The 16183-nt window shown below is 36.4% G+C and overlaps 2 protein-coding genes across 2 annotated transcripts; both read right to left on the minus strand.

Moving 5' to 3' along the window:
* Positions 1-6981: 6981 nt before the first annotated feature.
* On the minus strand, positions 6982-9229 carry LOC131649030 (uncharacterized). The gene is made up of 3 exons (XM_058918777.1): positions 8929-9229; positions 7944-8162; positions 6982-7853 (listed from the first exon to the last, which is right to left on the minus strand). The coding sequence occupies exons 1-3, from the start codon at positions 9227-9229 to the stop codon at positions 6982-6984; spliced, it is 1392 nt and encodes a 463-aa protein (XP_058774760.1).
* A 41-nt stretch (positions 9230-9270) lies between these two features.
* Positions 9271-12129, minus strand: LOC131649032 (uncharacterized). The gene is made up of 4 exons (XM_058918778.1): positions 12078-12129; positions 11398-11776; positions 10300-11213; positions 9271-10130 (listed from the first exon to the last, which is right to left on the minus strand). Exons 1-4 carry the CDS (start codon positions 12127-12129, stop codon positions 9271-9273), a joined length of 2205 nt encoding a protein of 734 aa, XP_058774761.1.
* Positions 12130-16183: the final 4054 nt, after the last annotated feature.

Here is a 16183-nt window from a genome sequence, read left to right on the forward strand (position 1 = left end):
GTTGTCTTGATTGTCTTTGCACTGTATCTGGACGATAATGTTGATTGTGAAATAACCTGAAAAGGCAAAGTTAGTTTTATGCAATGTCATGATGCATGTGATGCATGGTGCAAATGAAGTTCTCATAATAAATTTTGTATGTTGTGTATGTATGTGCCATGATACATTATGGACAATGTATGAATGGGCTATGATGTTGAATGAATGTTGTATGGACACAACTATGTGATTAATAACTTCGTTTAGTCTGATTGAGAAAATAAATCTCTACTTGTTGCTGGAGATGATTATAATGCTCTTGATCTTGATCTTAGAATGACCTTACTAAAGATTCCTTCCTTGTGTGCAAGAATACTCAGCTGAGGATTTTGATTACCGCTTGGGGATGAAAGTAACTTGAAAGCTCTGATCTTGACGTACCTTGACTAGGAATAGATCATCCTCTGATGTACTATCCGACCAAGTTTAAGCTGTGAATGTCAGCTTTACTGGGGATAGTGAGTTTGAATAAACCTTGCTGGGGAATTTACAGTGTTGGAGACGTATACTCCATTGGGGAACCAAGTATCTCTTGGGAAGAGATTATTGGAAGATAACTTCTCAGGGATTACTCTGTGGGGAAGATTCCCTGAGATCCCAATTTTCATTGCCTTCATGTCTTCAAATATTTCATCACTTGATATCGAAAGACGTTTTCTTAACCATACGTGGCCCTTTGCATGTGGGAGTATCCGCCCTTGGGATCGGTGGACTGATATTTATTGGATTTAGAACTTTGTATGAGAGAGTGATACTATCACCATATGATGCTGGTCGCTAAGTGGCCTTTTCAACATGCCCCCAAGTGATAGGCTTGCCCCTCTGGTTGTTCAACGTTGTTCAGAGATTCCATGAATCTTGACTTGATTGCCCAGATGAATGAGATAATAACATGTCATGCCCCTTGTGTATACAAGCTTTTGGCTGACTGAGTCGGGCGTAAGAAATATTTTTTGCTTTTTGATGCGCTTCTGAAGCAACTTTTTCTGTTGGGAGGACTTTCTGAGATTTATGATATCACAAGAAACACGTCCCAGTATCATGAACTTTGGAACAATGCCCCTGATTGGTCAAGGTTGACGGTAGTTTCAATTACGCTTGGGTGAATGCCCCTGATTGTTCAACACTTCTGAGAGATTCTTTGGATCTTGACCTGGTTTCCCCAGATTGACTGAACTATTACTCACTGGAGTATCCAACTGCTTTTGTTCCCCTGAGGGCGATTAGAATTTGAGATATTCTTGCTCGAACTCAACGGAGTTGTGAAGACAACTTGTTCCTTGAGAGGATGAAACTTTTCATCTGCAGTTCATGATAGAAACTTTCTTGATGTCAAGCACTTGTTTATATGCAAAGAATGTTTATTATGAGAAATATAATTCTAATGCACAGTTCATGTTTATCTTGAAGTTTAAAAAAAAAATTTGAAAGGATGTCAAAACATCGATCTTTTTTTGTTAAAGGTGGTGTGATACCAACTCAAGCGTTTAGCTAAACTCCTAGGAGTCAGCTTACCGTATTCTCGTTACAGTATGCTTTCGAATTAACCCTGCCTCAATTAGGACTTTTAAAGGTTGTAACGTGGCCAGGTTCAAGGTTTTTTAGAAGAAAGGATTTTTAGGCTCAAAATTTTATCGGTGCCCACACCCTTCGTGATGTTCTCCAACCTTAGTTCATTTAACTTGATGCGAGCATTCACCCTTCAAGAGGAGTTTGGAACGAATGAGGAATTGATGAGGTGTTTGGACATGGCGGTCACTTACCTTTTATTCTTTTGTGTCCGATCACACGATCTTGAATTTATAGACACGCGAATTTCTCCCTTTTGTTGAGGATCCTTTTTTGTTTCCCTAACTTTTGCCTTGAATATTTTTTTGAATTCCGATTTTGAAGTCCAGCGGAATGCCCTAACTTTTGTCTAAGTCATTTGTTTTCAAGTTATTGACTTAGCGGGCTTTCTTTTCTCTTTTTTCGATTCGTTCTTTTTTTTTTAACAAGTCGTATGATCCTGAGGCGTCTTCGATTTGTTGGAAAGATTGTGATTGCCTCTTTTCTTGGTTGACGAGGGATAACCATTGTGGTATCATCATATTTTTATCTCCTAATGTGAGGGATAATCATTGCGGTTTCGACTTTCCTCAATCTTTTGAAGGATACCATTGTTGTATCCTCATAGGCAAGCTCCTGATGAATTTTGAACACTCAATCACGTTAACTGAACACTACCCTGCCCCTGGATCAAATGTGAGGGTTTTTTGTATAGAAAAGAAACTCCTACTTCAAGGCTCGAAGGGGTTGACAAGGGATTAACTTCCTTATATCTCCAGTGTTTGGGGATTTGAAACAATGCCTGTACATCATCAACAAGCTTTTACTCGAAAGCACACCAATTGAGGTAATCGGTATTATATGTTCGTCATTCTCCCTTCCAATTTATCATGCTTTATCACCGAGAGTTTGGCATCACAAAAAAACATATTAGAGTGAGAGCGAATGAATTTTTTCAAGACAAACATATACAGTTCATTATTGTTATAGTTCAAAAACAAACAAGTATTGCATATAAACAGTATTGAATAAAAACAAGAAAGATTATGCATGATCATGCATGATGATATAGAGATTGTCAATGTTGAGGAGTTTTTCTCCTTATGGACTTATTGCTTCAGAAGATTCGTTGAGTCGAAGGAGAACTTCAAATCTGGCTTGTAGGTATGAATGTGATAACCTTTGAATCAATTAGGTCTTGATTCTTGTCTCGGAATGACTGACAATCATCGATCGACTGACCAAGTGCCCCAGAGTGGAAACAAACCAAGCGTTCGTATCTGAAACTGCATATTACTTCTAGGGAGAAGGTTCCAACAAAGCTACACAGAAGTTGTAAGTATCCAGCTTAAGGGATTTGAGGAAGAAGATGAGAAACTCGTTGTCTGGAAACTTGTTATGCAATGATATGTATGTATGCAGATGCAATGTTTTCAAGGATCTATATGGAATCTAGTTTGCAACATTCAAAATTGAATTTGGTGGCAGCTTTGTCTGAAGAACTTTGACTTTCATCTTTGAACGTCCTTCTATATGAATCGAGCTCACCATATGAAGTGGGTCATAGCTTCTGATTCGGGATATTGTACCTTTTGAATCTAAAGGCATATGGCTAGAGGAAAATAAATCCTCTTGCCCCTGATAGGTATGTACCTTTGCATTTGAGGATGTATGGCTAGAGGAAAATAAATCATCTTGCCCCTTGATAGGAATTCAGTTCCTGATAATAGCACCTGAAATTGTGCGCCCTAAATTCCTAAGATCCTTGAAAAAGGTTAGTTGAAAATGCCATATGATGAGGTGATGCAATGTGTATGCTATACAATAGATGAAAGTGGAAATCACACAAGTAGCCCTAGAAGTATAAGGTGATGAACGCAAGTAGCTTTAGAAATATGGGGTAAAGCCCTGCAAGAAATTTCAAGCTGTTAGATATAAACAAAACCTGTCAGAGGGTAAGATTGTTAACTAAAGGACGTGCACAATTCCTGCAAAGAAATCAGATGGTTAGATAATGAATACAAACAAGTCACACAAGTAGCCCTAGGTTTAAAGGCTTGCATGAAATCCATATGTGATACCCTCCCCTTGCAGTTTAGTTAGTTCAATCTGTCCTAGAATAAATATTGGGTTCTAGGACACTCATATCATTGATCTTTCTCGAAGGCATTATTTCAATTCAGTAATCGAATTACTGACCGAAAACATCCTGAAAGTCTGATCCATATAAGTGTAGCTTCGAGTATCAACCAACTTCGGTCGGAACCAAAGCCAGCCACCTCGCTACTTTCTAAAAGGCCAAAGTTTAGTTCAACTAAGGTTCTAAGGGAAAATTAGTGCTTAATGAAACTACATGGTAGTCAAATGTTTCCTCGAGTCGGATCGCAAGGAACATCGGAACAAATCCAAAGTGTGGCACTAACGATGGCCACAATCTCAACCATAGCGGTATACGCCGTACAGTCTCCTTGGTCTCTTGGCATATACCTAAGGTACACTAGATCCAGGTGTAGGATCTTTCACACATAAATAATCCCAAAATAAAACCCTTTAAAATAAAGCAAACAAAACAATCAATTGAAAACATTTAAAATGAACTAAGCCCTAAGGTAAACCCCTCTTAAAAAATACTCCCCAGCAGAGTCGCCAATTCTGTAACTCGATGGGAGAACTGACTTTATCATTTCGCAAACAATGTGTTGCGGTGAGCAAGAGTCGCCACCGACTTTTATTTTATCCAATAACTCGGAAGGGCAAAAAGAATAGAAAAAGGCCTTTTTAAGAAAAACGGGCTCGGGGTAGATTATGAAAAGGGAAGGTGTAAGCACCCTTTTCATCCGTAGTTGTCTACGGGCTCTTAATTTGCTTAGCTCATGTTTGTTTGTTTGTTTTGAAAAGAAGTTTAAGGACTTTAGCTTAAAAGTGTAGCCTTAGTCTTTGAAAAGAGAGGTGCGAAAAGCTTTTTTAATTGAGCTAAGCATATTAAGAACACTACCCTAAGTTAGTCTTTTTCTATGCTTTTTACTCTTCTAAGAGAGATAGGGCTATCCTTACCATTTGGGGTAGGAAGTCCTATTGATTGGATATGCGGGACAATCGAAGGGTCATCGGAGGTCGTTGAAGGCAACAAGTAGAGGTACCTTTAGCAAATTCGAAGGGACAATCATCGTTTCGTAGGCAACCATTCGAGGGACTAGATCATATATTCGTAGGCAACATCGAGGGTCATCGAGGGACTATGATCTTTGCGATGATTTTTAATCGTCGGGACTTTTGCTAATGGGTACCTCTATATTCTAGGGACGCGACCATTATTTATTTGTAAGGCAACCAAGAGGGACGTACCCTAGAGGTGAATGTGTGCGAGTGTGTTAGATTCGAGTATTTAATCTTGTATTTAGGTTTGCTAACGTTTGATTTCGTTATCTTGCCATACACACCTAATTACTAACATTTAAATATGTACATAAATTTAAAGTGCGGAATGTAAAGTCCTACGCTATTACATGGCTTCGGCATGGGGGTTACATAATAAGGAGGTGCAGGAAATAAAGCCCTAATTACTATTACAAACCCAAAAACGAAAATTTAAAACAGAGATAATATATACAAAATTAATGAAAATTGCGAATATCCATAAGAAAGAGTCTCAATCTCGAGTGGTACCTCGCAAAATAAGAAAGCGTTAGTACGGATATATGTATAATGATGATGAAACATGATAGATAATACTCACAAATATTAATTGCATTTAGCGAAAGAAAAGAATGACTAAAATTTTTTGGTATTTTATATGACAAAATAAAATCTAATTACCCTAAATTAATAAAATATTTTTGTGTTTATATTATTGTGAAAATAAAACCTATTTTTAATATTTTTTGTATTTTTAGTTATAGAAATATCTCTAAACAACTAAAAGTTAACAAAAACAAACCAAAAAATAGATGCTGGCCCATTGAACATGCAGGCCCAAAACACAAATTACATAACCAGGGGGGCTTTAATTCACAGGCAAAGGTGTATGAAATTTAAATCAAATTGGGCTCAAAAAATCTGTTTGGCCCAAGACACTATAAGCCAATAGTAACGGGGTTATGTCAGTAGATAATGGGTGTGGTAAAAGCAAAACGGATTAGGCTTGATGTGTGACATAGCAATCAGTGAAGGCCCAAGATCCTCAACATATTCACGGGTAATATTTTCAAGATATGCCAACTTCAAAATAAAAAACCATTGAACCAAAACTTTATCAACTCAAAATCATAATTCTAATAGGATATACTTAGTTTTTATAATGTCATTAAACATGAAGGAGCTATAATGTCAAAACACTATTTTGCATGTTTGATTGGAATAAAAATATGGCTGAAGCATGAATCTCAAAAATGGAGTGAATGTTTGGACCTGAAAATCATTGAAAACGAATAATAAGTTAGAAAGTGCATGTAAACAACAACAAATATTTAGCAAATGTTATTAATGGCATGATAAGATAATATTTATAAAAATTGGACCTTTAAGGAACGGTTGTTTGAAAACAACATTGGCTGCAGCACGAATCTAAAAAATGAAGTGAGTGTTTGGACCTGAAATAGTTTGAAAACGAATAATAAGTTAGCATGTGCATGTAAAGAGCAACAAATATTTACCAAATGTTGTTAATGGCATGATAAGATAATATTTATAAAAATTGGACCTTTTCAAATGTTATGGAACACTTCTTTGAATACAACATTGGTGGTAGAGCTCATAGATTGTTTATCTTTGTCATGAATAAGAATCCTTAAACCCTTTTTCGATTTGACTCTTGAGATAGCCACATATAATTGCCCATGACTAAAAACTTCTTTAGGCAAATACAAACCAACATTATCAAGTGATTGCCCTTGGGATTTGTTAATAGTCATGGCAAAGGAAACAATAATTGGAAACTGCCGTCTTACCAATTTAAACGGCCATGGCGATTGTGAGGGAGATAGAGACATTCTAGGAATATAAAATAAGTTACCAATATTTTTTCTAGAAATGATCTTAGCTTCAATGACATGATTAGCAAGTCGGGTTACAGTTAGCCTTGTACCATTGCACAATCCTTCAGACTGATCTAGATTGCGCATCAACATAATAGTGGCACCAACTTTCAACTTGATTGAATGGTTAGGCAGTCCCGAAGTCTTGAGAGCATTTAGGAACTCGGGTGTCACATGCTCATATGCATCAAAGCTAGTGACATCAGATTTATCAATAGAATCACTACTAAAGTATTCTTTCTCTTCTCCTACAACAATTTACGAAGAGCTATATTTAGTTACAATGAATGGGCACCATAATTTTGCAAAACATATAAAAAGGTGTTAGCAATTAACTTAAACACAATGAACTAAGTGTGATTTATATACCTGGAATAAGATTTGTGATATATTGGTTGATATCATCAACAACTTCAATTGTTGAAGCTAAGATCGCACGACTTTGAAGATAATTGGAATCAAGATAATTATGAATGAGATCAGGGTATGTATCTTCAACAATTGCCTTGATTGGATTAGAAAAGCTAGAAATTAAGAACTCATATGGAATACAAATATCAACATAACCATCATTTGGCTCACACATGGTCCCATCTCCAATTTTTAAAATCCACTCAGAAAAGCTCCTTATGTCATCATCTGTAGAAAAAGCATTATCACCATTTTGCAAGCGCATGTTCTTTGTAAGCCTCAAGACCTTACAATGATCCCAAATATAAGAAGCATTTATTGTTGCATGGATAATGTCTGATCTAGTTCCTCTTGGTATAACAGGGAGAATTTGTCTGAAGTCACCACCAAACACAACAACCTTACCACCAAAAACTTTCTTAGATGCATGGGGGATTCCACTCATAATATCTCTTAAGGATTTGTCGAGAGATTCAAAGCAAAATTTATTGGCCATAGGAGCCTCATCCCATATAATCAAATCTGTCATCTTTAGAAGCCCAGCAAGATCATCTTGTTTTTCAATGTTGCAAATAGAATTTTCTAAAGTCGGAACAGGAATCCTAAATCTAGAATGAGCTGTTCTTCCACCTGGTAACAACAAACTTGCAATTCCACTTGAGGCAACAGGCAAGACAATTTTTTTCTTAGACCTAAGTGCTGCTGATAAAGTTTTCCACATAAAGGTCTTACCAGTTCCACCATAGCCATACAGAAAAAAAACACCTCCTTGTTGCTTCTCTACAGCATCCATGATTTCCTCAAAAATTCCTCTTTGTTCATCTATGTATAAGAGATGTTTCCAAACAGATTTGTTAATATAATGCAAGAGTTGAACTATTCTAAATTGTTGTAATAAGAGAGTCATATTACCTGTAAGAGAAGCAGACAAATTTTCAAAAATTTGATGTTGTTCAACAACATCATATTGACGTTCATCATAAAGTAATCTGTTTCCTGTAAAGAAAACGACATCCTCTTTTGGAACTGGCATTGGTTTGAAGTCCTTTAAGCTACGATTATTATTTTGCAATAGTGTTTCAATAGCCATCAGTGTCCGTTCCTTAAGCTCGGCATCACTCATTGTCAAACCTATGATTAAAAAGGTAAGTAATACATATTATGAACACTATGCAAGAAATTGGAAATATTATGAATTAAAACCGTTGAGTTCATACTGCACATTGAGAACCTTGTGGATTATAATTATTAATACCGTAACAGTGTTGAAAAATAAAAAATGAAATGTAAATAAAACCTATAATGTATAACACCAGAACCTATATGAAAAATTTCCACCATTATATTTTCGTTGGCCTTATCAAATATTATTGGAAAATGTCAAAAATTCTATAACATTGCAAAGCTGTAACAGCACCTTGTACATAAGATTTATATATAATGGTCCGCATTGAAAAATCAACATCCACCTGAAGATTATCATGGGTTCCAGCAAGGTGTATTGCAACTATGTGTCTTATGCATGTATTGTTTCTAGCTGTTGCTGAATCAGCCATTTTGTGAGTTCCAAAACCGAACTGGATAAGTTTTACTAACTATGGACAATATCACTACCTTCTAGTATACCCTTCCACCATAAAAAGGTTCATGCTCCACAACTTGGTTTGAAATAATGTAAACTATACTAAATTATGTAATGAATTAAATAAACAACTATAATTAAGTAATGAAATAAGTAATGAATGTTCGGAAGTGATTGTATATGTCGATTCAGAACTTGATTCGTATTCCAAACTATGGACAATATTCCTACTACTAACCACGGAAAGTATTGGCATCATTTGTAACAGCAAGGCAAATAAAGAAAAAAGATCACAAATATAGTAAGATTAAATACCTTGATTTCTTGCCAATAACCGTTGATCATAGAGAATGCCATCCGATAAATATCTCCAAGTCTTTCTCCAAACATGTTCAGGTCTGTTCATGGATCCCGAAAGTAACATTGTCACAAAAAGCTTGCGCAAAAAAGGTCCCGAACCCCAAAGATGCGCCTCTTTTATTACCTCGACAAATTCACGATCATCTTGTAAAAAACCCATCGCAAAGCACGCATCTCTAAAAGTTTTGCACTTCTTACCATCAACCGTTTTGACATCTTGATAGCACAACGGACCTTTCTTGACGGTAAGCATCATTCTTAAATAAAACAACTCGCCGGTGGATTGCGGAACCCAAATCAGTCGACCAATGGTATACCCTCGCTTCCTTGGTTTCCAACTTCGACTCGTTTATGATAGACAAATTTAGAAACAAAGTCCCCATAAGTTAGTAATCTTGCTTCCTCATAAGTTTTGTTAGCCTCAAACCAAGCCGTAAACATGGACTCCGTTACACTTGGTTTGAGCAACACATCACCAACATGCTCGTAGTCTTTGTAGTACACGGAATTTTCACCTTCCATGTGAAAAAACAATCTTTCTACGGCTGGTTTTCTGCCATGAATAGAATAAGAAAATATCCGCCAACATGCTTCACTTGGGGAGATGTATCGACAATCCAAATATTGTTTGATCTCATCAACATTGTTTTTGTCCTGGCCTTGTATGATTGCTGAAATTCTATCGGAGCCTTTATTAATATATTTGAAAAGGTATTTGATAGAAGTATTTTGATTGCACCATTCCATGTTGATGTGGGCTTCGTACTTCAACAACAAACTTGGATTGTGAGGAACAACATGACCACTATGAAAGATGATGTCGTTCTTTTGAATGGTGTGTCCGTTGTTTCTTCTCCTATAAACCGGGTATCCTTCTTGGTCCACTATAGTTGTACTTTGGAATTTCTTAGGGTAAAACTTTGTGCATCTCCCATCTTTCATACAAAGTGATTTTTGATTTGCCAAACCACAAGGACCATGAACCATGTGAGATTTGACCAAATTGTATAGCCGAGGTTGTGTTTCGGGATCGGGTACTTCAGCACTAATGATCTTGTCAATGTCTTCCGGTCTTGGATATTTGTTTGAAGGATGCAAGAAGATCAATATATGGGCATGGGGCAATCCTCTTTTTTGAAATTCAATGGTGTACATATCTACCAATGAAAGATGTTGGAAAAGTTAAAATTGTTATTAGAATTAGTATAAACAATTCATAGTATAATATAAAGCAGAACTGTTGTGGTACTCCTATGTAATCAAAAGTTGATATCGCACTTAGATATAGTATAATAAAAACAAAGTATATGGGGAAAAACAACTTACAAGCAAGCACTTTGCCAAGAACACCTTTTTTGGTCAAATCTGCCAGCAATTGATCAAACTTGATTTTGAAAATTCTAGAAATGATATCCGGTCGATCTTGAGGCTTTAGATGAAGAGGACCAAGCACCCTTTGAATCTCAGGCCAATTGGGGTTACATGTAAAAGTTATAAACAAATCTGGAAATCCAACTTTACTGCATATAGCCATTCCATCATAGTACAATTGATCCATAAACCTACGACCGCCAACAAAGGACGAAGGCAACACCACTCGTTTACCCATGGTTAAACCTGGAGCTTGACTTTGTTCGCCCTCTTCTTGTAAAGAGTTGTACTTGGACACCCGAAGCTTCGGTTGATTTTTGCGCAGCCATTCTAGCTTCTCGGACTCTAACATAGTGTAACCATCGACCAGAAATTGCTGGAACAGCCTTCTAGAAGATAACAAAGTCTTAGCTTCCTTTGATCTGGTTTGAATGTGGAAGGCCAGCCATTCGCGAATCGTGAGCCTATTTCTGATGTTGTTTTCGTTGACAGGTAGGTCCCTATGTGCTACATCAGGTCTATAGCCATCTTCACCATACGGAAAAATCAACGGATACTGGTAAGCCATGTAAGCGGCATGGAGCTCGTTGATTCTTTGAAGTCCTCCTCCTCTAGTTTGCATTATTATATCCCTCATCTCAGCCGTGTCTATATCTCCAACAACCAAGGCTGCAACTTCACTAATAGTTGGCTGATTATACACTCTGCCATCGGTAGACCGATTCGAGATTAGTCGAAGTTTGAGGTTTTGAGGTTCACCGCTATTCAACCAGTGTCTTGCCATTTGAAAGATCTTAGCATGAGGATTGAATTCATACAACATGCTGGACAATTGATTGACAACCAAAGGATCAATGTTCTCTTTGTTCCTTCACATGAGAAAAAAACAGTCTTAAACCCCAAAACAGGATATTCATGTAATAGAACTGCTCAGTTCAAAATTAGCCTACTAATTTAAAACCAACAAAGTGAAATTTGCATGGTTATTAACTTAGATGATGCATTCTGTTTTCCACCTCATTTTCGGTGTCATAAATATATAACTGAGCGAACTTTGGTTTTTGACCTTGAGGAGGCAACATGCTTCCGATGCGATGACACGTTTGACCTTGTATCCTTAGTATTGGAGGGCCACGTCCGTTGTTAAAACGATTGTCCAACCTTGCTCCCGGTGACGTGAATGCAAACATCATATGGTATAGTCGGATATGTTGTTGAAACTTCCGACTAACACTATTTTCGTGATCAAACAAAAGTGTTGCAAGTGGTTCCGGAGGCTGTCTCAGCAGTGGGAGTTCAACTTTTCCGTTCCCACAACACATCATAAACTTCGGGTTAGCAGAGTGGGTACTTTTGTGCATCCTCTCTTGATACCACATCATTGCTTTACAATACCGACATTCGATAAGAGGTGAACCGATATCGTAATATTCTACAATCAAACAATCAATGTAAAAATTATTGATATGAAAATTATAATGGTTTTCTATCTTTAAGTATGTACTTTTTTTAATGGATTAAGAATGTACCCGACTCAGTTCAGGTTGCATAGCCATGGATTGCAAAAGGTGCTTCATGCTCGTCTGTCTCTGAACAAATTTCATCTTCGAAATGATATGCTATTAAGAAAATACAGAGGTTTTTAGGCAAAATTGAGATGAGGTGTCCAGCTCTCTTATGTAAATGTGAATTGAAATATAGCATTGAGTGATAGAACAAAGTATTAGACATACCTGCAAAAGGGTCGTAGTCGCTATCATTGTCGGAGTCGCTATTAAAATCCATATTGATCGTAGGTGTAAAAATCGGACATGTTGGCTCCGAGCGACGATGGTTATTCTGTGTGGACTGTGTTACTAGCGGAACATCACGAAAGACAGGTTGGTTTCTAACACTGGGTATTTGGGGAGGTATTTCCAACGGTGTAGTTACAATCCTGGTGGGAAAAAATGACCAAACAGTGAATAGGTGCTCACATAAATGGAAAAATAATGAGAACTCTCATGTTTGGTACCTTGAGTGAGGTTTCCCATTTGTAACAGAAGATGCCGTACCATAGCTTTGGAAGGTGAACTGGCTATTCAAATTCGACGGCGGACATGGAAGCTCAGCCAATTATTTTCTAGGCCGGCCCCTACCTCGTTTGAGGATGGTAGTACTTCTGCATATGGAAATCCAAGTGAATAACATCCAGATTAGTTACTTTTACACTATAATTATAGAGCTAAAAAAAATTTGAGAGGGATAATATATGGCCATTAAAGTTTGGTTAAGTGATAATATTTGGGTAACTATGGAGGGTTGTACCACTCGTTAGCAGTTGCAAGCATGAAGGTGTTGTGTTTGAATTATACCGTGGTTTACTTCCGGAAGACGATGCGTTGTTTTCATTAGACGGATTTTGAACTGGCTGAGTTGGAAGAACAAAATTAGCATTAGCAGCCGACGCATTATGTGTGTCCAGAGCTGGATTGCTGTCATGAGCAAATGAAGTTTATTAAACTTTGATAAACCTTTATGAATGCAATGTTGATAAACAATATGTGCATATAATTAAATTTGAACTATATTATCAAACAGATGGACAATATGTACTTCAAGGTATGTATGTACCTGAATTGTTCATTTCCCTCGAGAGTAGAGGTCGGCGTAGCGGTGTTTGTACTTCCGAGAATAGGAAACTTCCTGGTCAAGTTCCTAGCAATATTTGGAACCCCGTAGACATTTTTAGTCCTACCCCAACCTGGTCTGGAACTTGCTGGGCACCTGGTGAGATTGCAAATCATGAATTGCATTATAATGAGTGGAATAATTAATTTATCAATCTCACATCCGTGATACGTGAACAGGTATGCCTGAATCAAGGATACAATATGCAACCTCATAAATGGGAGACAGTTTAATACGGAATGAATGTAATTGCCATATTAAATTGATGTGAAAATGGAAAGGCAGTATACTAACGTGTGTATCTTAGCAGAACTTCCAGTTCCAAGGACTCCCCTTTCCCTTGCCGGTGACCGTTCATTAAAATTAACAAATGATGAAGGAGTAAAGGATTCGTTCTCCTTTGCCGCGGAAAATCCTGCAAATTGTGCGAATAAATTGGTTCGCAGACCACCTATTTGCGACGTGCTAAAATTTATCCTAAAAGCGTGTCTTGATATGCTAGGTTCTGAACCGGCATAACTGTTTTGGAATGATGGAGTCAATTCTTGCAAAGGTTGCCTAGGAGCCATTGACATTGGAGTATTCATCATTGTATGGGCATGTAATTCTTGTGGACTACTATATCTTTGCCGTTTGGAACACAAGTCTTTTAAGAGCAACGATCTTCTTGCCCTTGCCTTTTTGGCTGAACCAATTGTGTCAATAGGGTCCATAAATGGCTGGAATAAGATATCTACAAAAGTCAATAAAAAATTTGTTCTCATTTAGTTATTGACCAGGTTAATAATAAAAAACTTTCATATCAATTATGTTAAAATTCCATTAGATTAGTAAAACTATCAACATTGCAAACTATATTTGAGGGCATAAGTAAAACAGATTATCATTGGTAACATCTTATTTTCTGCTGCTATTGACAAAACCACAAATTAAGCATTTAATGAACCAATGGGAGAAACATCTCATTAGAATGTTATAACCAGCAGTTGAAAAAATAAATAGATACACCTTAACATGCAATAAATATTTAGTTGTTGTTCAACCATAAATGTGTTCAACCACCATTATTAATGGTATGGTTGTACATCAGTTACCTTAGTATATAATGAACACTATGAGATGTTTGTAAACCATGTTTCAATGCTAATACTTTCCAGCATTCTGATCATCTGTTAATAGGAAAACCTATGCTCATATTCAAGTTAAGGTAATTAACTAAATTCTTATTATCTCTTTTCTATAATCTGGGTACTTTCAATATGCATTATACCCATGCTATGCAACAAAAATGGTCCTCAAATAACATCCTATTTTACCTTTACAACTATCAGGTTTTTCACATATTGAGAATAGAATAATAGCTGTCTATAAAAGTCATATCTTGAGAGGTGCCTCCACAAACAGACCTAGGTAGTTTACATTGTTGATATCTTTCATTTTGTTCAAGTTTAGATAAATTGTTTAGATTAGTTTAGCCATGAACAGAAGAGATTACCTGTGGCAGCTATTGAAATAAAATATTCAGTAATGGAGATGTATCATCACTTGCAAGACAAGCATCCCATAGTCTTCATCGTTCCATGCTCATGTCAAGTTCATTTTATTTTAGTCTTATTATTACCATTGTTACCTGCAGTTGAAATGTTTACTTACAGCAATTAGACAACTAAACCAAAACATCTAGGTCCTTAATCTAACTCTTATTTCTAAACGATGTCTTTACATAAAACTTCCATCTTTACATGATAGGTCCAAATAGTTGTTTTAAACTGTCTTTTCATTTTCATTTTTATTATTTGTATATAGCATTATAAGTATATAGCACTACACATGTCCATTAGGTAAGTAAAAGTTAAATAACTATGGTTCATGAAGCATACAAATGAGGCATATTCATGGTCCAATGTAAAGTAAATCTGACATCTAATTTAACATGGACATGGAAAAAGCTAATGTGTATGAACTATGTAATGACTTAGCTTGTATTAGGGCTCCAAGCATTTAATGTAGAGGTGACAGCACAGTGCATTTTATCTCCAAAGTGCAGGAAAAAGTACTTTCATGCTGCTGCATTTCGGCATTGGAGGGATAAACCTAAGTCCTAACCAAAGATTTATGGTTCCAATGGAAAATAAAGTGGATTTGCCAAAAAGCATATATATACCTACGAAAAACAAATGAGGATAGGTAAAGTACAACTGAAGTTAGTTGAAATTGGCCATGAAAAAAACAAAAGTCAATGGTTCCCCCATGCCTATTACCGTGTTACCCTGCTAACAACATTTAATGCTGAGTTGACACATTTCTCTATGCTTTTCCCAAAACATATGGAGGTTGTACTTGAAACGGCTGAGTTGTCGCATGAAAGGATGCAGCAGTGTACTACTACATGCTGTTTTCAATGAAGAAATCAGTATCATAATGCCTGTGACAGTCTGGTTTGTAAAAAGATAAAGCCATAAATTTAAATGCTTGAAATAGACCTGATAGAACAAAAGAACCAAGTTGCTAATATATTTACAAACCGGTGGTATTTCCAGTATATATATTTGGACACATGCTAATAGAACTAAGTGCTACAGACTTAATAAATAACAAATAATTCAATTGCTTCTTAAAGGCTCGTTTACTTACCTCCATGGCTCTCTTTTTGTACGATACCTTATACCAAATCCCTTGACATCAGCTACATAGTTCCCAGTCATTTATAATCTTGCAATATCCTTGGATCTATTACAAAAGATAAAGTCAGTTTTAGCACATGTTTATGAACGTAGTAAGTCTAATAGCACAAGGTTTCCCAAATGAACTATGCTTGACCAGTCTTGGCATGTTTTTCCTTGAAGAGAGGTTCTAAATTAATTTATAATTTTTGCTTATTGTATGTGTAGAAACAGCTCTAATTATCAATTGTTAGAAGTAGGAAAAACTGAAATTCTAATTGACACAATTCATGAATATTACATTGAGATACATAAATTAGATGTTACTAAATGTCTGTTAACAAAAAATGTATGCAAACAGAGTGCATGCCAATGTATTTGCTAACAGAAATCTTTGTTTACATTGACTCTAATCATTTACCAAATCACATAAGGTCCCTCCTATAACATGCCTGATTCCCTCCCATGTTGTGTCCTGATTAGAATGATTATAATGGTTCCATATG

This window comes from Vicia villosa, linkage group LG2, assembly GCF_029867415.1.
Source record: "Vicia villosa cultivar HV-30 ecotype Madison, WI linkage group LG2, Vvil1.0, whole genome shotgun sequence".
NCBI lineage: Eukaryota > Viridiplantae > Streptophyta > Magnoliopsida > Fabales > Fabaceae > Vicia > Vicia villosa.

What these genes read in the sequence shown, in the direction of transcription:
- LOC131649030 (XM_058918777.1), bottom strand. Translation starts at nt 9,229, where the DNA reads ATGATGCTTACCGTCAAGAAAGGTCCGTTGTGCTATCAAGATGTCAAA. An exon ending in GTTATTGGCAAGAAATCAAG is followed by an intron (nt 8,163 to 8,928) that starts GTATTTAATCTT and finishes TTTTAATCATAG; the next exon opens with GTTTGACAATGAGTGATGCC. An exon ending in TTTGTCTGCTTCTCTTACAG is followed by an intron (nt 7,854 to 7,943) that starts GTAATATGACTC and finishes TCTTATACATAG; the next exon opens with ATGAACAAAGAGGAATTTTT.
- LOC131649032 (XM_058918778.1), bottom strand. Translation starts at nt 12,129, where the DNA reads ATGGATTTTAATAGCGACTCCGACAATGATAGCGACTACGACCCTTTT. An exon ending in CGACTACGACCCTTTTGCAG is followed by an intron (nt 11,777 to 12,077) that starts GTATGTCTAATA and finishes GTTTGATTGTAG; the next exon opens with AATATTACGATATCGGTTCA. An exon ending in CCTCAAGGTCAAAAACCAAA is followed by an intron (nt 11,214 to 11,397) that starts GTTCGCTCAGTT and finishes TCTCATGTGAAG; the next exon opens with GAACAAAGAGAACATTGATC.